This window comes from Acipenser ruthenus, chromosome 7, assembly GCF_902713425.1.
Source record: "Acipenser ruthenus chromosome 7, fAciRut3.2 maternal haplotype, whole genome shotgun sequence".
Lineage (NCBI taxonomy): Eukaryota > Metazoa > Chordata > Actinopteri > Acipenseriformes > Acipenseridae > Acipenser > Acipenser ruthenus.
This window is the reverse complement of record NC_081195.1, coordinates 1176415-1203623: the sequence shown is the minus strand read 5'-3', so window position 1 is coordinate 1203623 and position 27209 is coordinate 1176415. Positions and strand designations below refer to the sequence as shown.

Below are 27209 nucleotides of genomic sequence, written 5' to 3'. Positions count from 1 at the left end.
TGAAAGGTTCAGTGACTATAATGCTTTTGTTAACATTCTTGAAAACTAGTCAGCACCTTGTGTTTACTACACTGATGCGTGTGAAAATAAATAGGAAAAATAAACAAATACATAAATAATTAAGCATTAACAGAAGAATAGTATGTGCACGCTGTTAGCAAATTCTGTAGAATCATATGGAAAGCAACATAAAAACATGGGTAAATGGTAATAAGTAGTGTTGACGTTCAGAATTGAAATGTTAAATCTACATACATCTCTAATCTCAGGTGGAAAACAAGGTATGCAATTATCTTCCTTCAACCACGACCTTGCAGAATTACACGTACAGGATAAAATGATGTAAATTGTAGGAAGATAAACAAATGTGTTGGTCTTGTTCTGGGCAGGAGCAGACATGAACAGACAGCTGTTGGCACGTAAAGCAGGTCAAAACACAAAAATCTATCACGTTTACAATCTGTTCCAAAATATTTTAATTTATTCCACTTGTACCCCACCCAGACTACTGGCTAACTCAGTGGTGCACTGGGGTCATGGAGGGCCGGTGTCCCTCCTGGTTTTTGTTATAATCATACCCTAAATTAGTTCATTGGACCAATTAAGATTCTAATATGGTCCAATAAAGTACTTTAGGGTGCAGTTGGAATAAAAACCTGCAGGGACAGCGGCCCTCCAGGACCAAGTTGTGCACCACTGGTCTAACTCTTATCTCTATATAAAGAAATTGGTGCACAGAATCCGACATTGACTGGAAGTTCAGCTGTGTAATCTGCCATTTGCTTACAAAGTTGCACAAGTGTAAAAACAAGCAGACGTGCCTGAGAGTGGCAGGTGATTCTGGAGGATCAGAAGCGATCAGGTGTTGAATATCATTTTAACCATACTTCTTTAGTTGACTAGACGTGCAATGTGTAGACTGTGTACCACAGTAACGATTGAGCTGGCTAGGAAGCAGCGTGGGTTTCCAACCACGCATCTGTCATTTAAACTCGGGAAGCGTTTGCTGCTCAAAGGATCTGCATTTGGCTGTACTTGTATTTTTCTAAAATAGTTAAACGAGATGCTTAGCACTTGGGATGCAATCAAATACCATAGAAAGATGTGCTCTATGATTAATTATTGTATTATACTTAATTTTCACATCCTCCTCGTTAAAGCACCCGGGTACCCGAAGTATTTTTAGGTGATGAGAAATAGCCTTGGCTAATCCACACATTGTCAGGTTAATTCTCACCCCCAGGTCCGGGTGAGAAATAGCCTAGGCTAATCCTCCTGTGCTCTGTACGGAATACGGAGTGAGAATTGGCCTGAGCTAATGTTCACCCCCTCTGGACAGAACACTGGGGTGAGAATAATTAGCTGCTGTTGTTTCAAATTGTTACTACACTCTGGTATTAACAGCTCTGTCAATCGGACAAAATAAGTTCTCCCAACCAGACGCTCCTCTTTTAAACATATTATATAAATGTGTCATGCTTTAATCAGGTAAGCGAGGTTTATTGTGGGAATATATTGTGTATTGATATTATCAACACGTATTACAAATAAACAGTTTTCTTTATTATCAAAATACAGTATGCAGTGCAGGATCAGTAATACACCAATAGCACTGAATTCACCATTGTGTGTTATGGTGGTGTTCTATATATTTTGAAACCTAGGCTACGTACTAACCAATGTGTTGACATGATTTATATAATAATAATAATGAATCGGTGTTGCCGCCTCTACTACCAGCTAAAATAAATCTGAAATCTGAAAAAGAAATGTAGCTTGATTAAAAAAACCCAGCGTCGTGCAGCTTATTGCTTTACAGACACACACAACCTCGCCGAGATCCTTCACCTTTTAATTAAAAAAAAATCCTTTGCATTAAACCTGACCTCACAGCAAGATCTGAAGAGCTTCTGCTGATTTCTAAAATCAGGGATTTCCGCGTAGATTAAGAATGACCGTGGCAAACTATAGCTTTATCCTTCCAACAGTGAAAGCCATTTAAAGCAAGATTTACTCTTCGCGATTCCCCTGGGAAATCTATAATGAAATACAGAAAGATGATTAGCGAGTCGCAGACACGCATTCTCATTCATGGATTCAGGAGTCCCTCATTACTACTCCCTGCGGAAGTGAAGTACTTGAGATGTCCGTTCTGCAACCTGTAATCTGCTCTGAATCCAGCATTCACAAGGGAGTCGCGGGGACAGCCAGCCAGCAGAGAGCTCAGGTGTCGAATACACAGTCCAGTGCGTGGATGGTAAGTACGAGGTCTAAACTCACTTTTACTAAATAATAATACATGCAATCTTAGCGAAATCACCAAATATAGTATTGCCATTGAAGACGGCACACTTCTGGAACTATACTAATTATTTTTTGAGCAACGGCGGCTAAACTTTACGTCGGTGTGCATGTTTTTGTTGCATCTTGTTTAGCGTAACCTCAGCAGCCGAAGGTTAGTGAATGATGTATTTGTATTGTGTGATCTCAGGTTTTTGTCTTCAAATTATTATTGAATTACCATTGTAAAATTATTATTAGTAGTCCAGTAGGGGGGCTACATCGGTTGTCAAACAGCACCTAGTTTTCTAGGTGGTCTCCCTTCCAAGTACTAACCAAGCCTAACCTTGCTTAGCTTCTGAGATCAGACCAGATCAGGCTTACTCAAGGTGGTGTGGTCGATGTGATAACGAATGGAAAAAAAAAAAAAAAAAATCACTTTAGCACCCCTTAAACAAACGGGGGTGCTAACAAAGACTGGCCATTAACTAAATTCAAAGAAAAAAACCCAGTAAAAAGTCTGTAAATTAAATGTTCAGCTGTAAAAATGAACCAAAATAACGGTACGAGCACGCCACTTTGAGCCCACAGGTCAAGCACCACCATTGAGTTCTGCTGCAGTTTGCAACACATATTGAAAACAAGACCAAACTAATTCTGTAGCAAAATAAAACAGCACATTTAACACCACTGATTTCCTACAGTACGCTCAGCCTCCTGCGTTGCTCAATACACGAATACCCTTGATTAAAAGTAACCTTATAAAACTGTATTTTTCTTTTAAAACACATTTTTAATTTTATTACATGTAAATACCATACATGTCAACAGTCCCTATATGGTCGGGACAGTCCCGATTAAGTAGCAAATGTCCCGCGTCCCGATGCGGCTGACACACCTGCTGATCGGTCGTGTGTCGTTGAGTTGGGGGGATATGTCTATTATATGTTAATGAGTGTTTTTTGCTTATGACTCGTCCCATATGTATGATACGTATGACCGCCCCCCACCTAGTTTCCAAATGTTGGCAAGTATGAAATACTGTTCAGAAACACAAACGTTCACGTATTGCGGTCTTGATCTACGCAGGCGTCAAATCTAAGGGGATACAGAATTCTATGGGGATACAGAAATCTGCCTAACACCGGACCCCGGGCCTTGAACAGTGTTCCTATGGTAAATAATGGTAAATAAATCAATAAAGCATACATTAAAGTTATCCTGTCCAATAACCGTGTTCGATTTTACATTAATGAATTTTAATGCATCTCTTTGGGTAGCTGACTTAAATAACGCTTTTACTTCACTTTTAAAATTTAAATGTAGTTGTTGCTGTGTGAAATCAATCCGTCTGGTGCATTGCACTTTTAATGTATACAAAACCCTTCTCTAAAGGTGTTAAGATAACGTCTGCAAGTAAACTGTTTGCTCAAGTAAACGTTTTTCTTTAGGCATATCAAAATACAAGCTTGCAAATGTTCTTTAATCTTTTATGTATTCATTTATTTTGATTTACTAACAGGCAAAGCTTCAGTGAACTGCATCAAAGACCTTGCAAATAAAACAAATGTAAACGTTGATTTCTTTTCTTGAGCTGCGGTCTGTTAGTGTGTCAGTGCTGACTTGCAAGGGAACTACTGTCAAAATGACACTAGGTTGGAAGAACTCTGGTGAAAAGTGTTAATCTCCCGCAGTTATGTGATTAACGTCGTGGAGTAGCTGGCAGGCAGACTGGCTGGCTGGAGGAGAGCCAACAAAGTTGGGTGTTCATTAAAAATAAGAAATAACATGCTTTAAATTAACTGTTTGTTTGCAATATATATATATATATATATATATATATATATATATATATATATATATATATATAGAGTCATACAAATTGAAGTAACCTTTTGTAGTTTTTTTTTTTCCATTGAGACTGGTATAACATGTTTGTTTTTAAATGGAAAGTTTTACAAAGCAATCAGTTTACAGTTATTTGTGGCAACAACCTTGAACCTGTTTTTTTTTACATTTTCAAGCCAGCACATGCAGTATAAATTGCATTCTTACTTTATTAAAACAGTTCAAGTAGAAGTGCATTGTTCTCTGCTTGGTTCATTGAGCGAAGCGGGTTTCTGGTTAAAAGATCTGATGCACACAGTAGCGTTTTTGATCTTTTTTTTTTTTTTGGTTTATGAAGTTATCTGAACTGAGTCCAAGTACTTCAAGAGCTAATTATTCTTGTTGCTGCAGCAGTTTGCTTGTCACGAATAGTAAACAGAAGGTTGTATTAAAAAGCTGTGATGTTTCCTGGCTTCTTACACTTTAGCTCCTTAGTTCTGCAGTTAATGTTTTCATGGCTTCTTGTTCTCGATACATTCCGTAATTATTATTTTTTTTAAAGTACACTTAGGGGCATGTTTCCAAAAGCTCTACTCCAATCATTTATTAACTCCTGTTTTTGAAATAAGAAAATGATACATGAATGTTTCAAGACTGAGAAACAAACCAGCTTGAGACTGCTTCAGAGATCTTAAATTATATTTCTTTTGAAAACTAACCTTTGTTTTTCTCATTATAGTTAATAAAGGTGATTAAGACTGGCATTTGATAATCTGGAAACCTGCATTCACTATAAGAGCAGTAGCTGTTATTTTATCCAGTTTAAGTGTCATTCTTTCTTTGTTGCAGCAGTAGGTTCATCTAGGAGTCGTTGAACCTGTGATGTGTGGAGTTTTCTCTCATTAGCTCGGAGGAATGGAGTCGATTAGGGCTGACAGGCTGACCTTTCCTGCAGAGCCTTCTGAGTAAACTCGGTTTGGAAATAAGTGTAGTCTGACCTGAAGCCTGCCTCGAATGCCTGAGCCCACCTGCCTCAGCTTTTTCATATGTGTTTACATTGTCGCTCTGTTTGGCATTGAAAGAACTCTCTGAAGCTCTGCTACAGAAACAAGGATTATCAGCTCTCTCACTGTAAAAGCAACTCTAAAGAATGCCACCCAGCAGATTAATAACCCCACCCCCTGCGTGCATGGTTCACCGGTCAAACAGGGGGTGGACAATTGAGATGGTTATCACAAGGTGTCGAAGATGAGACTTTTGAGCCCATTTTTGTCCAAACAGGATTCTGAAAAACGCTTCAAGATCTTTATCAGGAACTGATGAGTGTAGGGTAGTCTGGCTCTTGAATACAATCTATCACAGGGGTGTCCAACCACGGTCCTAGAGGGCCGTTCCACTCCAGGTTTAACAGGTAAAATTAATTCAGGGTCTGGATGGAGGTTTAATTGGTAAAATTAAACAATTTAGAACAAGGTTGGAACAAAGACCAGGACTGGAAGAGACAACTTTGGACACCCCTGATCTATCAGTTATTCTGTAATGAAGCAGGGCACAGTGGTCCTCTGACTGATCAATAATCACCTGGAATGGTATTCTGTAATGAAGCAGGGCACAGTGGTCCTCTGACTGATTGAGCACACGCTATCACTAAATAAACACTTCAATTATGATACAGAACCTAGTCTATTAACAGTATATAAGGGTTAGAGGATAATGTCTGTGAATGGGTTATAGCGACACTCGTATCACGGACACAGGCCTCTTTTGCCTCGGTCTGTTCATTAAAGGAATCCCTTTGACCAGTAATCATGACTGAAAATGTATTTGGAACAAAGGGCGTTTGTAAATTCAAACCTGGATCTCTGAACTGATATTCAGGCTCTTTGGGTAAGCGTTTGCCAGCTGGCTGAAGATAAATCACTTTGTAACAAAGTGTTGCTACAGTCCGTACACATGACAGGCAGTGATGGTATCTTTTGGCACGGAACCAGTTTCTTAAAGAACTTCCACTCTGCTGTCATCTGCAGTTCTGTATGTATAAAGTAATCATTAAGAGCTTGCTTGTGCGTGAAATAAACAGAGCACCCAGCACACAAAACAGCAATTACTATATCAGTAATGTTCCTTATGTACAGTCAAGCATTACTTCAAACACTCATAAACTACGAGAAACGAAGGTATATATTTTCATACATTTATCTTTGTTTGATTTAATCCATGCAATCGTGAAACAATTGCTGTTGCTTGGTGTTATCTGATCACTAATCACAAAGCCTTATTAATCACTTTTTTAAGCTGGGACGATAATGAATGTTTTAGAAACAAACTTCCTGAAACGCTCATTGGAATCCACTGCCATACACCTGCAGTCAGAGCGTTCCACAGCAGCAGCACAGGCCCCCTTGGGTTCACTTTGTTTTTTTTAATTTAGAAAATAATAAGGAAACCAAGCGAATAAGTGCCGGTATTGCAAAGGCATGTTTTTGGTCTCTGATGACTGTTTTGATGGTCCGGTAAGAACAGATTAATTAAGTACAGCGTGGGAGGAGATGGAATATTTTTCTTTCATGGAGTAAAGCAGTTATTGTCAACGACTACTTAATTTGATTCCCAAGAGCAGGCTTTAGTGAACATTTGCCAGTTTAAAGTGCTCAGTCTGTAAGGGTTTCCATTTCCAAACTAAGGTCTTCCCTGGTTTTCTTTAATTGATTCATTTATTGTATTCCCATTATTCCATAGCATGCATATCTGTCCCATTGGCAAGTGTAATTGTGATAGTATATTTAAAAAAAATAATAAAAAAAAACACACAGGTGCATTTTTTCCATTTATTTAGAGATTGGGAACATAGCATTTCTGTGGGGATGGATGGTGCAGCCAATTGACAAAGGGGCATGATGTCTTTCATGTCTCGGAGGCCAGTTGGACTCCAGCCCAAGTTATCATTGTGTAAGACGATATATGTTGTGAAACGAGATCTCAGCTTTGGAACGTCGGCATCACAAAGCTCTAGAATCCTAAGGGAAAAGCATGTGTAATCCGGGGAAATCTGCTTGTTTAAATTTGCACCAGGTCCCTATGAACCACCTCTTGCACATTGTTCTTTCGAAGCTGTTTTAATTGTCAGAGTGCTAGAATTGCATTGATTGCTTCTTTTTTTCCTTTTAGGTTTGCCAGTATGGCTCTAGCAGTGTCACTGAGGCTCATCTGTACAGCCCTGTTGTTTCAAGGTATGTGCTTACTTTATATTGTTTTACATTTCAGTTTTACATTCCCTGAACCGGGAATTAAGAACAGTAAAATATACTTAAATACACTCCTATCCTATTGTGCAGCAGGGTCATGATTTCTGACATCCTAATATCTGTGCTATTACCCAAGGTGTCTAGTCTATTGCCTCTTGGTTTTAAATATAAAGCATTAAGTTCCTTTTCGTTGAAAGTGGTTTTGTTGTGAAGCTGTCTGCAGTGCCAGCTGGTACCCCATTTGGTTGTTCAGTGCTTCTGTAGAACTATACTGGGTTAGTTGGCTAAATCTGTTCCTTTTAAAGCTTTCATTTCTCTCCGCTACCAAACACCAACTAAATTACCTTAAAAGCCATGTGACAATGATGTGTTGTGCCACATGTCACACTAATATTCCCCCCTGCTGTGCAAAATCCATTCGCAGTCTGAAACACGGAACACTCCTAACAAGTACATCGTTCCACACGTTCCCACAGACACGTCACTGCTCAAGTGATTAAAGTACAGTCATGCAGCTACAGCTGTGCAGGAATGGGATTTAGGAAAGTGGTGTTGCTTGAGCCACACCTCTTCATGGTAGAATGGGTTACACATGGGTTACCCAGTTTAACTGCACCACAGTGTCTGCAGGGTAAAATAAGCATGATGTTCCTTCTGACGGCTCAGCGCTATGAAAACCTAAACTTCCACTGCTTGATGAGCTGCTGGCTTATCCATTTACTGCTGAGAACTCCAGGTTAATGTGTTAGACCCGAGTGCTAATTCAGTCCAATTAAACATTTGCTTGTCCGAATGTTTTCACATTCCAGTGTCTGGTCTAAATGGGAACAATGGGAACTACAAAATCTCATCTGAAACAGTGCCAGATGCCGTGCCGTGTGTGTTGCGAATTGTTGATATTCCCAAGCAAGAAGGACAATTTCAAGCTAGCCCATTGTGTGTGTGCGTGTGTGTGTGTGTGTGTGTGTGTGTGAAGGGCTGAAATGGGGAGTGGTATTAGGAGAAAGGTTTACTTTTATTTACTTGTAACCTTTACGCACAGACCAGATTCAGACCCTATCCCTGAGATCCTGTCCCAATGGTAATTACAGTATACAAGATTAGATAGAGATTATCAACACTGGGTACCTGTGGCAAACTCATAATTAACTTTTGGTTATTACTGCAATGATTATTAAAGTAACTGATTACAGTGGTGAAGACAGCAGCCAAAACCATTGTCTACTTGACAGAGTCTTTTGTACATAGATATACACTTACTATTATTAAACCAGTCTACTTGACAGAGTCTCTTGTACTGTGGACATACACTTATTATTCCTGTGCGCTTCCATGTCTCAAACCAGTGTTCCACGATAATGAAGTGACACAAGTAAGGCATTTAACAGTGTCATGTTTTATTAGAGGAACGTGCCTCAGAATGTTTAATCTGCTCTTTCTTTGGTCACCCACCCCTCAGGCAGTATCTGTTCCTTTGGCATGTTCAGGTTCAGTATAAGTGACAACTAAGGGACAGTTGAAGAGACTGAATTAGTTTGATGTGATGTCAATTTAATGAAAGTAAATTGTTCTGGTTTTTATTCTGTCTGCTTGCATAGAAGTGCAGTGAAGGGATAAATCATTTTCACACACAGGTCAGTGTTGTGCGAATACCTGTCTCCTACGTGATCAGTTACCTGCAGCTGTCACACTTGAAAGCTGATGAGCGTCAGAGCGTGAGTGAAATAAACCTGTTGCCTGACACCACTGAGGTCAAGGGGCCATGCCTAAGGGGATGGGGTGAAGGGAGGATAACCGAAAGACTAATATATTTGCTCGGTTTAAACGGCATGTCATTTTGAGATGAGTCACCTACATTTGACTGGTTATAGCCTCACATTTTCTAAATTTGAAGAGAACAGTTATTTTGAGAATGGATCAAACCTTGGGACAGAAATACCTGTTTGTTGTATCATGAGTCCACCTCAGCCTGTGAAAGACTGCAGAGATATCGGTTGTCTTTCTGTTCTTGTGTAACCAGTATGAGCAGCATGCAAAACCGCACATCTTCTCAGTGTTTTATATACTCTCCTCCACAGCATTGCCTTCAGACTGTGTACAAGAACTCCATGCGAATCAGGAGACCATTGTGAAGATTAATACTGCCGGACTGTGTAAGTGATTCCAGTTTCTAAGTTTTTTTTGTGCTGATCGTATGGAATATTTACATAGTGAGGAGCGCCGTTTATTTTTTCAGTGCCTTCAGAGATTGCAAGCTCAAAGCAATGGGCAGTCCTAAGATGATACACACGACATTTGTGCCATAGCTGTGTTAAAGAAACTCAAAATCAAAACGGGTTAAGAACAGTATCAACCCTTATTGAAGTTTACTTTGGTATACTATGATAAAATCATCACAAAGCATAAGCAAGTGAGGTCAATCACAGGTAAGTATGATAAAGCATTGTAAAAAAAACCAAAAAAACATGCATGCCAAAATATGGGAGAAACAGTACAAAATGTCACATAACTGCTTGAATGTTAGATGTTGTGTCTCGAGGAAGCTTTACTGTCAGTGCATGAGTAGTACATGTAGCAGACCACTGTATTCAAATGCATTACATTATTTGGACAGGGACAAAACTGAGTGATTGCTGTATAATATATAGATATTGATGATTCATTTCCAACAAGATATTTCTTAACGCACAGATATATGCAGACAGTATCATCTTCCACCATGTAGGACCACAAGAACCAAAGCACAAACACAACCGGACAAATACCTCCGCTTTCGTGAAATAGGGACAGTCTAGCAGGATTACAGACTGGGTTTCTTACTTCAACTGCTCCAGCATTACTGATTTTATATTTTTTTTATGGAGTTTGGGAAGCAGCAGTTTGAATATGAGAAGTGAGGGATGAAGACAGTGTCTCGTGTAATCTGTTTCTAAACGTTCGGGTCCTGCAAGAGCAGACATACAGTGCAATTACCCTTCAGGCAAGCTAAAACACGGCAGCTTCCATAATGTTCACAGGCATCCATTTAAGCCTGTAGAAGTAGGGTAATATAATTCTAGTTCACACCTGATGGCTCCTGTCAGTTCAGTTCAATATATTTATTGAGCCAGCATGCGAACGTCATGACTGCAGGTCTCCCGTATGCATGCAGAAGCAGCGCTATCGAGCTGTAGTAATGAAGTTGTATTTGGTAGCAGGCAGAGATTTGGAGATGAGTAGCAGTGGTACTGAAGATTCCATTTACCCAATGAAACTGGTTTGCAGCGGCATGACTTGGATCGAGTCACATGTTTTGTTGCATCACCTTAAGTCTTCAACCAAATAAACCCAAACTTCCAGTTTCATTGTGTTCCAAGATTCTGGAATCTGCTACAGTAATTTACAGAATATAGGGAGAATTTCCGCTAATTATAAATAGATTGTGCATTAAGGTGCCCTGTATACATGGGTTACAGTATTGTATATACTGCAGTAGTATGGTGTATTTGATAGAGTGGTATAGAAGAAGCGTGAGTTACACAAGTGGGTGCTCAGTCATGCATGTTATACAAAGAGTGTATGTCATGTTGCAGTAATTAAGGTACCGGCAAATTTATATGTGAGGGCGTTTTTTTAGGCATTTCTGGTGAGGAGAGCAGATGCAAGCAACTGGTGTTATGTAAATAGTGCTGTATTTAGATAGCAGTACAAGTATAGACAATAGTTTTCTCTACCTAATGTTATCGAAAAATTGTTTCGCAGTCATGCACTCGCATCATCTGTACATGACGTTGTTAGACAATCTGTCTTTTTGTATAATAAGGTTGTTTTATAAACGCACTGTCTAAATGTCATGTTGATGGGAGTCTGTCTTCAAATTCCAAGGTTTGTTTAGTCTTTTATTTTAAATATTTTAATGTTTTAATTGTGGGGAACTCTTTTATTGTGTTACCTAGTTAATAACAGAGACAAATCATACCACCAAAAAACTGCTGTAGATACACAGTGACTTACTTAAAAGTATAAACTTTTGCTGAGAACAACCTCTGATATAAAATACTTCAAAAATAGTGGCTTCATTCACAGAATATCTCAAGGAGATGCCTTTGAAAACCTTTTAATTTTAAAATCTCATTTGAAGTCATCCAGTAACTTTTTAAATGTTTATTACTTACCTACCTATGAAAATGAAATATAAAATATAGCACCATGTACTGTACTTGGTTATATTTGTATGGTAACTTTTAAATGTTGTTTACAAATTCCTAAATAAATTGTTGTTCTACATGAATTAATTGTGAATTTGTGGCAGTATTCAGTGCTGTACAATTCATTATAAAATAACTACAGAGCATGTTCTTGTTACTTCTATGAAATGCTATGAAATCCTATTGAGCTCCCTTAGCTGTTGAATTGGTTTGACACCCCATACCTGTGTATCAATCTTTTCTCCCCCAGTGATGCAGTGCTCTACTGCTGTGGATGTGCTCTTCCTATTGGACGGCTCCTACAGCATTGGGAAAGGCAGCTTTGAGAGATCCAAGCACTTTGCATTCAAGCTTTGTGATGCCCTGGATATCAATCCAGAAAGGGTAAGAATAGGACTTGAAGGAATACAGATCTCTCGGAGCCATAGGTATAATTACTGAGAGACATATGAAAGACTTGGCGAAGAGCTCGTGTGTGTTTTTACATTACTATACGCAAGGCTGGTAAATACAAATCCAAGGGGCACATCTAGGCATGCAGCATGTTGAATTAACCAGGTAACTTACCCCATTAACCTTTCAACTCTGCCAGCCCCGCACACTTGACACATATCTATATCTATATATATATATGGGCAGAGAGTGTACATGAGGTCATATTGTCACACGATTTGAATGGAATGAGGAAGGCTGTTTAGTCCCGGCAATTAGGATTCGCTAGACAAATTCAATGGAAGCTCAAAGCCAGATAAAGGCATATTAACAGAAAAATAACCTCGGCGCAACAGACCCACCGCTCGGAATGATTATAAACACCATAAAATAGAAGGGGAATTTTAGAAAAGCAATACAAGTGACATTTTAAGCTACTTACTCTTGAATATAGTCAATGTATAACTATTATTATTATTATTTATTTCTTAGCAGACGCCCTTATCCAGGACGACTTACAGTCGTAAACAAATACATTTCAAGTACAGTAGTAATGAATTCAATGGCTTATTATTATCGACAGAACATGTCTATCCTCCATGGTACAAATTGTACACATTGGAAATTAACAAAAACAAAAAAGGTACACGTGTGTATGAGTGGAGCTGTTTGGATTTCCAGGAAAATAACAGAATGGGATTTGCTCCTTCAGTTTTAAAGCTTTTGAAGCTCAGTGTTGCCTGGCTTAGGCATACATTTGCTTTTATAATCCTTAACAACTGTGATCTGTTTGATAAGCGCAAGCTAGAGAATTCAAATAAACTTAGTACTGTTACTCTGCAGGGTTTGAAACATGCATTAATAAACAGAATACAGTTTCATCAGTATATAATGAAATCCGAGGGCACAACTTCAATAACAACTTCAAATGTAAGTCAGTTTGGATACAGTGTGGCTTTCATATGAAAGTCAGTGTAGCCGCATTGGGGAATGCAGGTGAAACCTGATCTTTATGTTCTACTGTGTGAAACATGAACAATCCCTATAAACCATGTCTATAAAGTTGTAAACACAACACTGCAATGTTGCTACTATAGTCCTTTGTGACCCTCATCAACCTGCACACGTTCAAGTATATTGGTCTGTGCACGAGCTGTCTCCAAATGAATCCCTTTGCTGAATCTTATCATTCATACTGTTGTGACTTTTTGTAGCTCTTTAACCCTCACTCTCCTGTCTTTAAGGTACGAGTAGGAGTTATCCAATACAGCTCAACACCCAGACTTGAGTTCTCCTTGAATTCCTACCCAACGAAAGACGAAGTGAAGGAGCGAATAAAGAAACTTTCATTCAAGTAAGTGTTGAGTGTATATTCTCCTTTTAAGATAGCTCTACAAACTCTTGAATGCAGTTTACCAGCAGCTGTTACACATACGCTCTGGGAATTCAGATTCAAATCACACTTCATATTGCTGAACAAGTATGTGGATGTGAGAACAAATAACACACATGCTAGGATATTTCTGCATTATTCAGCTGAACTTCTATTCATAATTCCAGTCTGATTTAAGACAACCTGAAACCCACATGAAAGGGAACATGTTAAAGTGTCAAAGTAAAAGAAAAATAAACAGGGTTATATCGTTTATTTAAGTGGCAATCACTGTACCTCCTGCAAACAGGTTTTATTCTAGTTTTTACTCGGAACATATTAATTTCATTAAAAAAAAACAAAAATGATAATGGTTTCCTGGAGCAGTTATTGTAAAATAAGGGTGTTTAATACTGTAGTTTTAGTTGTAATATATATTTATAGCATTAAAAATGAGACAGCTGCTTTTATTTTGAAATTGTCTCCCTGATACAGGCCCCGCGACGTATTTGAAAGCGTAAGTATTCTAAGCATTGCTTAAGCATGACTGGAGACAGAATGAAGTTTAGACTCTCTAAGTATTAAAGGCTAATAATCCCCTATACTCTTTCATTTCTGAAAACGGCTGTTTAAAATCTAATTAATTTGAGATTAGCCCAGTGCAAGAGCCGAGGCAGCATTGGTCCGTTTGGCAGTTCTAATGACTGCCTGTTAACAGAAGTGCTCAGGGATTGCTTGTGATTTTAAAATTCATGCATTCCAATATGCAAGTGAGCTGCATGGTGGAACAACATAAACAAACTAAAACCAGACATACACGTAAGGGATGTTGTAATTAGGGTCAGTGCATGCAGTTACCTTCATCAAATGATCCGCACTGCCCTCTCGGCTTCTTCTGTATTAGTTTTCTGTAGCTTTGAAACTTCTCTGAAGGGACAATGCTAAGTAGCTGTCTTGTCCTCCATGTTGGTCTGCATGTATGTGTTTGTGAGAGTTTGCTTTTCAGTCTTGTCACTAAGTTAATGGACCTTGAAGGCCCCTATCTCTGGCTGCAGTGTTTTTTGGACAGCATGGAAAGCTAGATAATTCATTTCTAGGGTATTTCCTGGTGTCTAGACTTTTCCCATAGAAGTAACAAGAGTGTTCCTGTTTCTTGCTATCAGGGGCGGCAGCACACAGACTGGTCAGGCTCTGAAGTACATCCTTCGGAAAGGATTCCCGGGTGGAAGAAACACCACGGTGCCTCGAATTCTCATTGTTCTCACTGACGGAAAATCCCAGGGAACTGTGCAGCCTGCCAGCCAGCTGAAAGAGGAAGGCATCACGATATTCGCTGTGGGGGTCAAGTATCCCAGGTAAGGCAATCCTAGAAACTTCCCAGGTATTGACCACTGTAAAGGTGTCGATTACATAATGGTACCATACACAAAGAAAACGTGTTTTACACGTGGATCCGGATTATAACTGAGCAGCATTGTTTTCAATACAAGTTATTGTGATAAAGAATTGGTAGTGTTTTAAGTGGTGGATTAATGAGGTAATTATGTTTTATTATTATTATTATTATTATTATTATTATTATTATTATTATTATTATTATTTATTTCTTAGCAGACTTACAATCGTAAGCAAAAACATTTCAAGCGTTACAATACAAGTAATACAATAAGAGCAAGAAATACAATAATTTTTGTTCAAGTAAAGTACAAGTTTGACAAACCACAATTCAATAATACAGCGGGTAATAGTGATAGTTACATCAGGATATGATTAAATAGTGATAGTTACATCAGGATGTGATTAAATACAAAGTACTACAGGTTAAAAACTTGGCAGATTACAGTATTCTGAAGTACAGGATTAAATGCAGTAAAATAGGGGCTGATAAGAGCAAAATAAAGCACATTTACATGAAGGGTGATAGTGTCCCAGGATACAAACAGAGGAGTTCTACAGGTGCTCTTTGAAGAGGTGAGTCTTAAGGAGGCGCCGGAATGTGGTCAGGGACTGGGCAGTCCTGACATCTGTAGGAAGGTCATTCCACCACTGCGGAGCAAGGGTGGAGAAGGAGCGGGCTTTGGAGGCAGGGGAGCGTAGCAGTGGTAGAGCTAGTCTTCTAGTGCAGGCGGAGCGGAGAGGTCGAGTGGGGGTGTAGGGAGAGATGAGGGTCTGGAGGTAGCTGGGTGCAGACTGGTCAAGTTTTATGTTCTCTCTTAGTTTTTCAGTCTCGCGGTTTCTGTTTTGCTTGTTGCTGTAGGGTCCATTCACAGTTGCGGGCAGCTCTTTTTCTGGGGTTTATCCCACTGCTAGTGCCTGGCTTCTGTAAAGTGGGAGTTATGTGGCCAAAAAGCTGCAGTGGTCCCCATGGGTTTTCATTACAGCTAGGATTAAACTATGGTTATCGAAGTCACTGCTATGATGGCAGGCTGTGGGTGAGAAAGGAACTTCACCACAGAGCATGTGTCTGTAAAGCTGTCTCCGATAAGCCACCAGTAAACGCTGACAGCTTGATTAACCTCAGGGTAAGCCAGATAGGATGGGAAGGTCCTTCTAGAGGAGAATTCAGCTAGGCCAGGGAGGTCCTTGTAGGCCCCTTTGGATGGGCACTTTTTTATGGGCTGCTGAGATATTAAGCAGCTGATACCTTTTGTCTAATGTTTTTGAGAGCACTGCAATTTCAATATATTAAAATAGTTTCAACATATATTTGTCGTAATCTGTACACATTGAATGAGTTTTTTCTTCATATCATTTAACTGTGACATAATTTAAAAACTGCTTGAATTATTTAGGTTGCTGTTTCTCTCTCATCTTGGGATGTGAATCTTAAGGTACATAAGGACCTTTTTATTTTATTGTGTTACATGTTCCCAAGTGTTGCTACAACTGTTTACGTGAGGTGTGTGTATTTTAATTTTTACCACTTTTTTAAACTTAAATTGCATTCCCTGCCTCAAGGTGGATTTACCAGTGAGCAGGAGGATGATGGGAAATGTAGTTCTGAGAGGTCCATGCGGGTACATGAGAAGCCATCTTGAGCAGGGAATGCAATTTAAAAGTTTAAAAATGTTGTCAAAATGTAAAAAAAAAATTAAAACAATTAAAACAATACACATACCTTACGTAAACATTTGTAGCAACACATGGGAACATGTAACACAATACAATAAAAATGATCTTATGAACCCTTTAAATTCTTATTGTTCCCAATGAAACTCATTATAATGAAGGCGCCGTGCTTGTTCAGTGCCCAGATTACTGAGCTCCCAATCGAAGACAAACTGCTAAGTCTTTCGCTAGTTGTATTGATGTGGGTGATGGGAGTGCTTTCTCATCCATAGTCACTTTGTATGACAGTTGGGTAATTCTGTAAGAATCTGAGTTCTTATTAAGCTCATTAGTATGTGTACGTTTGTATATGAGGTCACAAAACCGTGAAAAAAGAAAACAGTTTGTTACATCAAGTTTGCAGTTCCTGTTTTAGACAGGACTAGAAATTTATTCTCACAGTTTTATGTAAGAGAATGTTTATCAACAACAACAACAAACAAAAAAAAAAACAGGTCTTAAAGTTTTTTTTAATATTAGTACAAATTTTGTTATTCCAAAGAAGTTCACATTTGCTGAGATACTGTTTATATTCCATGTTCCCGGGGTTCGGTTCTCTGTTCAGCTGTGGTTTGTACGGACCTCTTGTCTGTAACTGGCTAATGCATCTTTATGTTCCAGGTGGGATGAGTTGCATACGTTGGCCAGCCTGCCCACAGAGCAGCACGTTCTGTTTGCTGAACATTTCGATGATGCAGTCAATGGCCTCTACACCACCCTCACATCCGCCACCGTCTGCACTGCAGTCCCTTCAGGTGAAACAGCTCTGCCGTTCATACCTTCTGCTCTTCTTAAAAAATAATAATACTGAAGGGTTGATCTGGTATAAGAGTGTAGTAGCTAACTGGCACCCCCCAGTCCAGCGCAGGTCTTTTCTGGGACATGAAAGCCTTGCTGTTGTAAGTAGAAAGCTGTTAAAATGTTCTTACCTTTCCCTATTTGAAGAGCAATGTGAAAGAAACAACTTACTTTACACTTTAAATTGAAAATAATAAATATTTTTTTTAGGATGCAAAGTTGTATCTCGAACCTGTGAACGTAAAACTCTGGAGACAGTGAAAGAGTTTAAGGGGAATTTCATGTGCTGGAAAGGATCCAAGGGAAGCACTGCGCCCCACACAACATTATGCCCCTATTACAGGCAAGTACCTGCAATTAACATCCTCTAAGATTGCTTCTGTTTTTTACTTATTTAAGGTACTTTATTTACACAACCTTTCCTAAAATGCATTTCATGAATGTTTACTCAGTAGACTGCTAGTCTTCAAATTGATTATTGTAATTTTCCATATAAAACATGCATGCCTTTGCAAATATTGGGAGAAGCTTGGGTAATAGAATTCTATATAGTGCACATGATACAAGGGAAGTAGCCCGTGCCATGGCGGCTCGGTTATGTGCATCATGCTTTATATTCATAGTGTACAGTAAGGAACTTGGTATTCATTCAGAGAAGACCAGAACATGAATATGCTGAGAAAATAAGCACAACTAAAGACTCTTCTTTAGTATTCCACTTCAGTATGGATGAGAACCAGAAACGTCCGTATTCTGTGAAGATTATATTCTATTTATTTATTTGTGTATGTATTTTTTTTGTTGCAGTTGGAATAGAGTGTATAGAAAACATCAAGCCACATGCTACAGAACTATATGCCCAGGTAGTGTCACTTCTTATTACCATAAACTTTTATAGCAGACATTTGAAAATCATCAGTTATAAGTCAGTAATACCAAACTGAAAATGTAGTAGCATTGCCTAATTGCATTCAACATTATTAGGATGTTAACATTATGCCACACAGGCAACCCTGGTTTTAATGCAAGAGCAAAAACAGCTATTCAGAGGGGAATAGAGTCATTTTAAACAAACTCTTTGAAAGGCTGAGACAGTGTTACTGGTTGTCCACCCTTTACAAGGGCAGTGTTATTGGTTGTCTACCCTTACGAGGGCAGTGTTACTGGGTGTCCACCCTTACAAGGGCAGTGTTACTGGGTGTCCACCCTTTACAGAGCTCTCTTCCCTGGATAAGATTCCATGACAAGCCTGCCCCAAGCTGCTGCACCTAACTACCTAACTAACCCATTGAGAGGTCAAACCCAGACCCCACAGTGCAGACTCTTCCTATGAAGAATAGGAACCTATGGTTGAACAGTATTTGTTCATTGGTAGTTGTAAAATGTCACGAGCAAACGTTTAAGTTTCAATTAAAGAGTATGTGGGGTATTTTGTACAGTATTACAAAATAAACAACAATTCTATGACAAAAGTTTTGAGTAGAAGTCTTTCTTTTTTTAACATTATTTAAACATAATCCTGATAAATGTTTTATTGGTAAAATGTTAAATCCCATTAGTATTGCTTTTAAAGAAGCAATGTATCTTCTTAGACTTCAATCTTGATTAATCATATCTCTCTATGGGACCAAACATGGTCCAGTAAGCCCTTCAACATGGCTGAGTCCACTTACTAACACCTTTGTGTGGATGATCTTCACAAGCACGGTCTATTGAAAACCTAGTTCATAGGTTCCAATTCATCCGAATCCACTTAACAACACGAAAGCATATCTATCAGTTTATTTATACCATGGTTGTGCAAGATCTCACTCCATTCATCTTATCATTGTCGGCATCCCCCATTTAAAGCTGATGGTTAATGGGTTCGGGTTGAATTGTTTAATTATTATTATTATTTGTTTATTTAGCAGACGCCTTTATCCAAGGCGACTTACAGAGACTAGAGTGTGTGAACTATGCATCGGCTGCAGAGTCACTTACAACTACGTCTCACCTGAAAGACGGAGCACAAGGAGGTTAAGTGACTTGCTCAGGGTCACACAATGAGTCAGTGGCTGAGATGGGATTTGAACCGGGGACCACCTGGTTACAAGCCCTTTTCTTTAACCACTTGCTAATAACAGCAAGCATTACCTGTAGGTCACCCAGGTGTGCAGACCTGGGGGGTGTGCAGACTTCAATACGCGGCCTGGCTTTGACAACAAACAAACAGCTGTGATGTTTGCTTTTCTTCTTTTCTCCAGATCCGTGCGATTCCCAGCCCTGCCACAACGGAGGCACCTGTATCCCAGACGGATTAGAAAAATACCGCTGTGTCTGTCCTGTGGGGTTTGGAGGAGACCCCAACTGTGGTACGATGCTCCCTAAACATCTATTGAGATACTCGTTACATCCACAAGAGAACTTAAAAGAAAAATGGGAAAACTTGTTATACTAAGAAATGCAATGAAAAGCATCAAGGCCCATCACATTATACTTTACAAATCTAAACCCAGATTGACTTGAAAACAAGACTTGTTTTTTGTGTATGAAAGTAAACAGCAGGGTGCCTGGGGTGTGATCACTCATCAGTGAGATCTAATGCGTAGAACAAAGGACCGAGCCCTTCGGCTTGTCTGTGAACTTCATTTTGAATGCAGGACCAATGGGAATGTTGAATGAATCGAACTGGGCAACCAGAGAAAGTCACATCTAAAGAAATCTAGAGCTGGTTTATTATACTTGAGACCTCTTGATTTTTCCGGAATATTTAATTACTGGGTTTTAAGTACCTTTATCACTACCCGAACAGTACAGTGATGAAGATCTGTTTTTACATCAATTTGATTGAGTGTTTTGCAAGTTACAGATGAATATTCAGTTACCACAATGCAGGTTGCACTGTGAAATTGCATGTATAAACACACATATTTATCTGAATTCACACTAATGTGTCTTTCCTGCTTTCTTAAAGCTCCAAAGCTGAGTCTGGACTGCAGTGTGGATCTTCTCTTCTTGGTGGAGGGCTCTTCCAACGTCAGCCTGGAGGGGTTCCTCCGATACAAGTCCTTCATGAGGCGATTTGTACAGGCAGTCCTTACTCCAGATACCCCGGTTAACGTGGGCTTGGCTCAGTACAGTGACGACGTGAGGATGGAAATGAAAATCGGGGAGTACAGAGATATTCCTGAGCTGCTTCAGTCCATCGATGGCATGAGATACAGGGGAGGGGGCACCAGGACCGGGAAAGCCCTGAGCTACGTCACGCAGTTCGGGTTCAAGAGCACCCCAGTGTTCGCTGACGTCCAGGATGACCTGCCCAGGGTTGTGGTTCTGATGACGGATTCCGGGTCTGAAGACTCTGTGACCGAACCTGCCAAACACACCAGGGACAGAGAGATCTTTATCATTGGGGTGGGCGGAGAGTTCCTGAAGGAGGATCTTAATAAGATAACAGGAAATCCACAGCGAACCATAACTTACTCCAGCCCACAGCATCTCCTCAGCAGAATCCCAGACCTGAGATCCAAAATATGCAGCGTGGATAACCAAGGTATAATCTCAGTCTTCTGTTGTGTGACTTAAACTCCTGTCTCTATAAAGTTTGCTGCAAATCAAAGCCCCTCTCTCATCTTACAACTGAGCCCACATGTGCAGCTGTAAATATCTGAACAAAGGGAAACTGGCATTTTATTAGTGTAGACTTCTCATTGGGCAAGACTTGGGTGGCAGTTTTATTAGCATACACTTCTCATTGGGCAAGACTTGGGTGGCAGTTTTATTAGCATAGACTTCTCATTGGGCATTAAGATTTGGGTTGCCAGTCAATTTAACAATTAACTTTCAGGATAATATAAAACAAGAACATGACATTAAAAATATCTTTGGTAAAACCCCTTTCTTACTGATGATTAAATTAGGTAGACCATCTCTCCTGTTTTATTTTCTCATTTTAATTAACAGGACAGGAGGTCTATCTAACACAGCCTTTTCAAAACAGATTTCACCTTTATTTAAACTCGACATGCAGTTGAATACAGTCCCATTTCCGTCTTAGAGATTTTCTGTACAGCATTAGTTACAAACATCTTTAAATCATTGATTTATTAACCAGTTGTCTAGCTAGACATGGGAAATCCATTTCAACACAATAAACTGCAGCTTTGCACAAGATTTTTTCCCTGATTTTATATAATTATACCAATTATAGTTAACAGCATTAAAAGCTGATTTGATTCCCTCTCATGTGCTTGTTCCAGGGTGTCTTGCTCAGTCTCTGGATCTTGTATTTGCCCTGGATGCGTCGGATGGTGTTGGGAATGAGAACTTTTATCGGCTGCGGGATTTCGTCCGGAGCACCTCGGTTCAGTTTGACATCAACCGCGACGTGACTCAGATCGGGCTGGTTACCTACGGCAGGGAGCTGAGCACCATGTTCGCCCTGGACACCTACGACTCCGGCACCAGCGTCATGCAGGCAGTCAACCAGGTGCCTTACATCGGGGGCAGGGCCTCCACTGGCAGCGCTCTGCTCCACATCCATGACAACGTCATGACGGTGCAGAAGGGAGCCAGGCCTGGAGTCAACAAGGCCATCGTGGTGATCACTGATGGGGCCGGGGGTGACGACGCTGCCGTCCCATCTCAGAGAATCCGGAATAACGGCATCTCTGTGTTTGTGGTCGGGATAGGGGATGCTCAGAGAGACGCCCTGCTCAAGATCGCTGGCTCTGAGGACCACATGATCCCGGTCGCTTCCTATGAAGACCTGAAATACTTTGAAGATGTTCTTGTTCAGAAAGTGTGTGAAGGTAAAAGTTTTTAGAAGAAATGCCGATGATTGCACTATTGCCATCACTGCATCTTAAATCCAAGGTTCTGTTGTTTTTTAGTTGCTGTTTGTGCTTGGTATATTTAGATTATAGAATGAGATTAAGTTTAGCATTAAGTTTATTTATGGAGCATATATCAATTGAAGTGGATAGAAGTGATGGCCAGATATAACTGCACTGTTATTATCCGTAGTTACAATGTACTTAATGTGGAAATCCTTTAGCACGACGTATGTACAGTAAGTACACAATTGTATCAGAAAAGAGTAAGAATTATGGGTTGAAGTTAGAGTTAGGGATTGGGTTAGGGTTAAGTTTAAGGTTAGGGTTAATTATGTGTAAGTACACATGTATTTACTATGTAACTGCTTTGTAAATACACAGTAATTAGAGATGCTTAATGTAAAGAAACATATAAAGTGCAATTGACCAACGTATCGACTAAGCCTTTCTTGAGTATCTTTGTAACAACCTAAAACATGTTACAGCAATCTTGTATATCTTACCACCTGCTCTCCTTTTTTCCCCAGAGGCCAAGAAAGCAGTGAATGTGTGCAAACCGAGCCCATGTATGAATGATGGGATCTGTATATTGAGGAACGGGAGCTATCGCTGTGAGTGTCGAGGCTGGGAGGGACCGCACTGTGAAAACAGTACGTTCTGCTGCGTTCTTTTTTTTTAAATTTTTATATATATATATAAGTTGGTGTTTACATCTTACCCTCCCATGTCTGAACTTTTGGTTTCTGTTTGATTCTCAGCTTTCCTCCGGCTCTAATGAAATATTGCCAAGCCTCTTAACATGGTGTAATTCACTGGCACTCCCATTAGTCTGCTGCAGTCTATTCATGTTCATGGGAGGGATCACTGAAACACACTTTTTGTTTGCTGGGAAGCTCATAGTTAGACAGTTGACCTTGAAATGTTATTTCAGAACATGTTAAAGAATTAGGATTACCATATGACTCCATGTACACTGGGACAGTTTGGGACAGTTGAGGCTTTTCAACGAGCATCACAGTGCAATCTGGAACATTTTACCTGTCTCAGGTACCTTTCACAGCAGGACAACTCTTACCAGATTGCACTGTGATGCTAGTTGAAAAGCCTGAACTGTCCCAAACTGTCCCAGTGCACATGGAATCATCTGGTAGCCCTAATTCTAGAGCAATCAGATGTAAAGTACTAATATGTACAGACAGTATAACCACAGGAATGACTAAAATACCTCCGAACGAAGGTCTACTTTCAGGAGAAAGCCTGAAAAATAAATGTTGCTCAGTAGCTTGGCTTGTTCTTTTCATTTAGGAAGCACAAGACCTCCGAGCAGAGGGGATCTCCCCGGACCCGCAGGCTTACGAATAAACAACAGAAGGCAACAGAAGCACAATAAACCTCATCAGAGGAGACGACACGCGGATCACAAGCACTGAGACCATGCACCGCGGGAGAAAGGGCTCTGTACTTACCTGGTATAAGCTGGCACCCTCATGGGAAGGGGGTATGGTAATTCAGAGATAAGAGATGGGCAGCAGTGTGGTGTAGTGGTTAGGGCTCTGGACTCTTGACTCTTGACTGGAGGGTTGTGGGTTCAATCCCTGGTAGGGGACACTGCTGCTGTACCCTTGAGCAAGGTACTTTACCTAAATTGCTCCAGTAAAAACCCAACTGTATAAATGGGTAATTGTATGTAAAAATAATGTGATATCTTGTAACAATTGTAAGTCGCCCTGGATAAGGGCGTCTGCCAAGAAATAAATAATAATAATAATAATAATAATAATAATGAGGACGGTCTTATGACACTGAAGTCTGAAGTTCTACCAAGGCAACTGATGAGCTTCATGGGAAATAGTGTTTGTTGAAAAAAAAATTAAAAATACATAATTTATCACAGCTTGATGTCATATTTATTTCAACTGTGTTGTCAATATGGGTTATATTTTTTAAAAAAACCCTAACATCTTATTATACCCTTTTGAATTAGATGTTTTAAATATAACTTCAGCCTTGAGCTTCATTTTCTTTACATTGTATTGTGTTTATATTGTAGATATAAAAAAAAAAAACACAACATATTTTGTTTGCATCCTTTCCTAGTATTCAATCCAGTGTACAACGTGGTTTAAACATTTATTTTTCTTGATCGTGTAGGAATACTAATTATAACTAAGCAGGATATCAGAAACCAGGTGTTAAGCTTTACCAGCTACCCACCGTTTACTGCACTGCTTTTGACTCGAAATGTGAGACTCTAAAACGGTGCTAGCAGCTCAGCCGAATGTAAAAATCATTAGCAGCTCAGCCGAATGTAAAAATCATTAGCAGCCCAGCCGAATGTAAAAATCATTAGCAGCCCAGCCGAATGATTATGAGGCTTGAGATGGATTCTCCTGCCTTGGCTGTGAAGCGTTACTTTAGCACCTCTGGTTCTTGTTCATGGTGGAATGCCCCCATTGTCTTAGGGTTAAGGGTAGGGTCCATATTTCTGCTTGAAATCTGAATTTCAGATTCATCATTTTTCTAAACAAATATCCAATACATTTTTTACCCAAATATAAAAAAATGTGACAGAGTTAGCTATTGTTTTGTGTCGACTGCCTTGTTATCATGTCAAATAATGTGTGTGTTGCCGGCAAACACTGTTGTGATGGTGAATGGTTATGGTATACTACTTTTGCTTTTTAATTTTTTGCATATCTAATGCAATCATGTTTTACAGCAATACATGTTTTTGTCATCGTGTGTTCTGCTGTGTTAATGACTTTATGATACATGGTTGATTTGATCAGCATATTGCCGGCTAGAATAAGCCACATCTGGATTCCATTGAAGTGTTTTACAGCACTGGGGAATCCCCCTGGAATGACTCGGTGTTGATGAAGTCAGTGGGATTCCCCAGCCAGTGCCCAAGGGGTGGTTTATCCTGTAGGGGTATTGGTCAATCAAATCAAATCAACCCCTTAGCTATATACCCACCCCACCCCCTCCCAAGGTGTGACATATTAAATAAACCAAACGTGCAGCTTTTGATTTATACATTTATTAGAATAAATCTGTAGCGGTGTAACTGGTATACATCAACATCTCAAAGTAACTCTTTAAACTATAGATGCGCTTATTTACAACCTTGCTGAAGACATACATGAAATACATACATATAAAATATACATGGTCTGCACATACACTTCCAGAGCAGACCTTCTTTGGAGAAAGCGGGATGGCTATTGCATGCAATTTTTTTATAAAGGCAGGATTTTTCTGATTCAAAACATATAGAAATGATTGATTTTCCCAGGCCAACCTTTATGTTCAACTGCAGAACACTATTATTAAAATAAAACGACAAATACACCAGTTTTGGAGAGCTGGGTCTTCTGAAGAGCTGGGTTGTTTATTTCTGATTCTGTATTCAATATCCGGTTCCATGCTTTTCACACATAACATGACCTCATAACCTTAACCTGTCCTGCTTCTACTCTTAACAGCTCTTCGTGTGGAGGTTTTTTTAATTTTTTTCCCGTTCCTTGCATAGGCAAAACTGCAACTTTTTGAGCAAATGTACATTTATACGTAAATAAATACTGAAAATACCTTTACTCCATACGTCTGTTTACTTGTATTTTTATTTTTTTTTGCATGTGGTAAATTTCTAATACTGCAATTCATTTTTTTTTTTTCACAAAATCTAAAAAGATCAAAAAATGTCACCCTCTTGGCACAAAGGGGACAAAGTGCTCCTGGATATCACTGAAGATTAGCTGAACTCATGACCTCAAACCTTCCCCAACAATTACAAAATACTTTCAAGCTGTACATTTTTATTCAATGGGGCTTGATACCTTCTGGTCTCAGGATCATTATAAAGCATTCTTTAAATAAACTAAAGACATTTCCTACTCAGCGAATAACACAACAACTGTGATACATTTTCAAAAGTACTAAAATACTAAATACCTAGTGAAGCTGGCAGCCTTGAAAGACAAGAGTACAATAAAGAGTCAAATAAATAAGCAAACCTTTTGACTACCTCAACTAGCTCACCAATTTTAATCTTGTGCACGGAATTTAGAATGAGGCAACAGGAAGTGAAGTCATACTGTAAGAAAATGGTTCCATCAGCCTCCCAGTCCTCTGCTCTAACAAACGTAGAAGCGTGGGGATGTCAACATACATAGAGTTCTTGTCCAGATGAACAGGCTTGTAACCCTAACAAGATTATTTTGGCTGGTTGTCACTCGGGTTGGTTAGTGGTACAGTAAAAGGAATAGGTTTTTGTAATGCAGGTTTTGGATTCCACAGTTCATGCTGGAGACGCTTGGACCTCTCCAGAGCAGCTCTCCAGTCAGCCAGTCCGCAGGGCTCCAGTCTGTATTACAGGGTGGATCTCTCCAGTCAGCCTGTCCGCAGGGTTCCAGTTTGTATTACAGGGTGGATCTCTCCAGTCAGCCTGTCCGCAGGGTTCCAGTTTGTATTACAGGGTGGATCTCTCCAGTCAGCCTGTCCGCAGGGTTCCAGTTTGTATTACAGGGTGGATCTCTCCAGTCAGCCTGTCCGCAGGGTTCCAGTTTGTATTACAGGGTGGATCTCTCCAGTCAGCCTGTCCGCAGGGTTCCAGTCTGTATTACAGGGTGGATCTCTCCAGAGCAGCTCTCTCCAGTCAGCCTGTCCGCAGGGTTCCAGTCTGTATTACAGGGTAGATCTCTCCAGAGCAGCTCTCTCCAGTCAGCCTGTCCGCAGGGTTCCAGTCTGTATTACAGGGTAGATCTCTCCAGAGCAGCTCTCTCCAGTCAGCCTGTCCGCAGGGCTCCAGTCTGTGACGCAAAGGGGAGGGTGCTTTCTAACCAGTGGCCTTCTTCTCCCATTCCTGTGACACAAAAAACAAATAATCAGTGCTGCATGCACCTATTAAACATGCTTATGTAAAAGTGTAACGGGCAGCGTTGTGTGATGCTCTGCCGTTACGGATTCTGTCCCGTCGGTGAGATGAGAGGAGATTAAAAGCTCTAAAACCACGAGTGCAGACGAGCCCGGCTCTTTTGCATTGTGGTTAAGACGCTTGTGGTGCGCTGGGTTGTCGGTTCGAGCCCAGCCTCCGTCCTGTTACAATAGCAGCTGAGCCACTTTCATATTGCCCTTTCTTCAA

The 27209-nt window shown here is 39.9% G+C and overlaps 2 protein-coding genes across 4 annotated transcripts in view; one reads left to right on the top strand and one right to left on the bottom strand.

Moving 5' to 3' along the window:
- Positions 1-676: 676 nt before the first annotated feature.
- LOC117416199 (von Willebrand factor A domain-containing protein 2-like) lies at positions 677-25104 on the top strand. 2 transcript variants are annotated; one of them, XM_034027275.3, is made up of 14 exons: positions 677-2257; positions 7276-7337; positions 9431-9505; positions 11790-11923; positions 13216-13325; positions 14507-14698; positions 17073-17206; positions 17460-17592; positions 18057-18112; positions 19496-19603; positions 20206-20784; positions 21491-22042; positions 22594-22716; positions 23372-25104. In XM_034027275.3, exons 2-14 carry the CDS (start codon positions 7286-7288, stop codon positions 23494-23496), a joined length of 2373 nt encoding a protein of 790 aa, XP_033883166.1. In that variant the 5' UTR covers positions 677-2257; positions 7276-7285; the 3' UTR covers positions 23497-25104. The 2 variants fall into 2 exon arrangements, with proteins under 2 accessions (XP_033883166.1, XP_033883167.1); XM_034027276.3 differs by lacking the exons at positions 677-2257; positions 7276-7337 and adding an exon at positions 8699-9067.
- Positions 25091-27209, bottom strand: part of LOC117415698 (actin filament-associated protein 1-like 2) — a 41749-nt gene continuing 39630 nt past the window's right edge. For both annotated transcript variants that reach the window (XM_034026357.3, XM_034026361.3), the window contains one exon: positions 25091-26930. In XM_034026357.3, the coding sequence (XP_033882248.3) occupies positions 26904-26930 (27 nt within the window). In that variant the 3' untranslated portion in view covers positions 25091-26903. The remainder of the gene's footprint in view (positions 26931-27209) is intronic.

What these genes read in the sequence shown, in the direction of transcription:
- LOC117416199 (XM_034027275.3), top strand. Translation starts at nt 7,286, where the DNA reads ATGGCTCTAGCAGTGTCACTGAGGCTCATCTGTACAGCCCTGTTGTTT. An exon ending in ATAAAGAAACTTTCATTCAA is followed by an intron (nt 13,326 to 14,506) that starts GTAAGTGTTGAG and finishes TCTTGCTATCAG; the next exon opens with GGGCGGCAGCACACAGACTG. An exon ending in ATGCAGCGTGGATAACCAAG is followed by an intron (nt 20,785 to 21,490) that starts GTATAATCTCAG and finishes TGCTTGTTCCAG; the next exon opens with GGTGTCTTGCTCAGTCTCTG.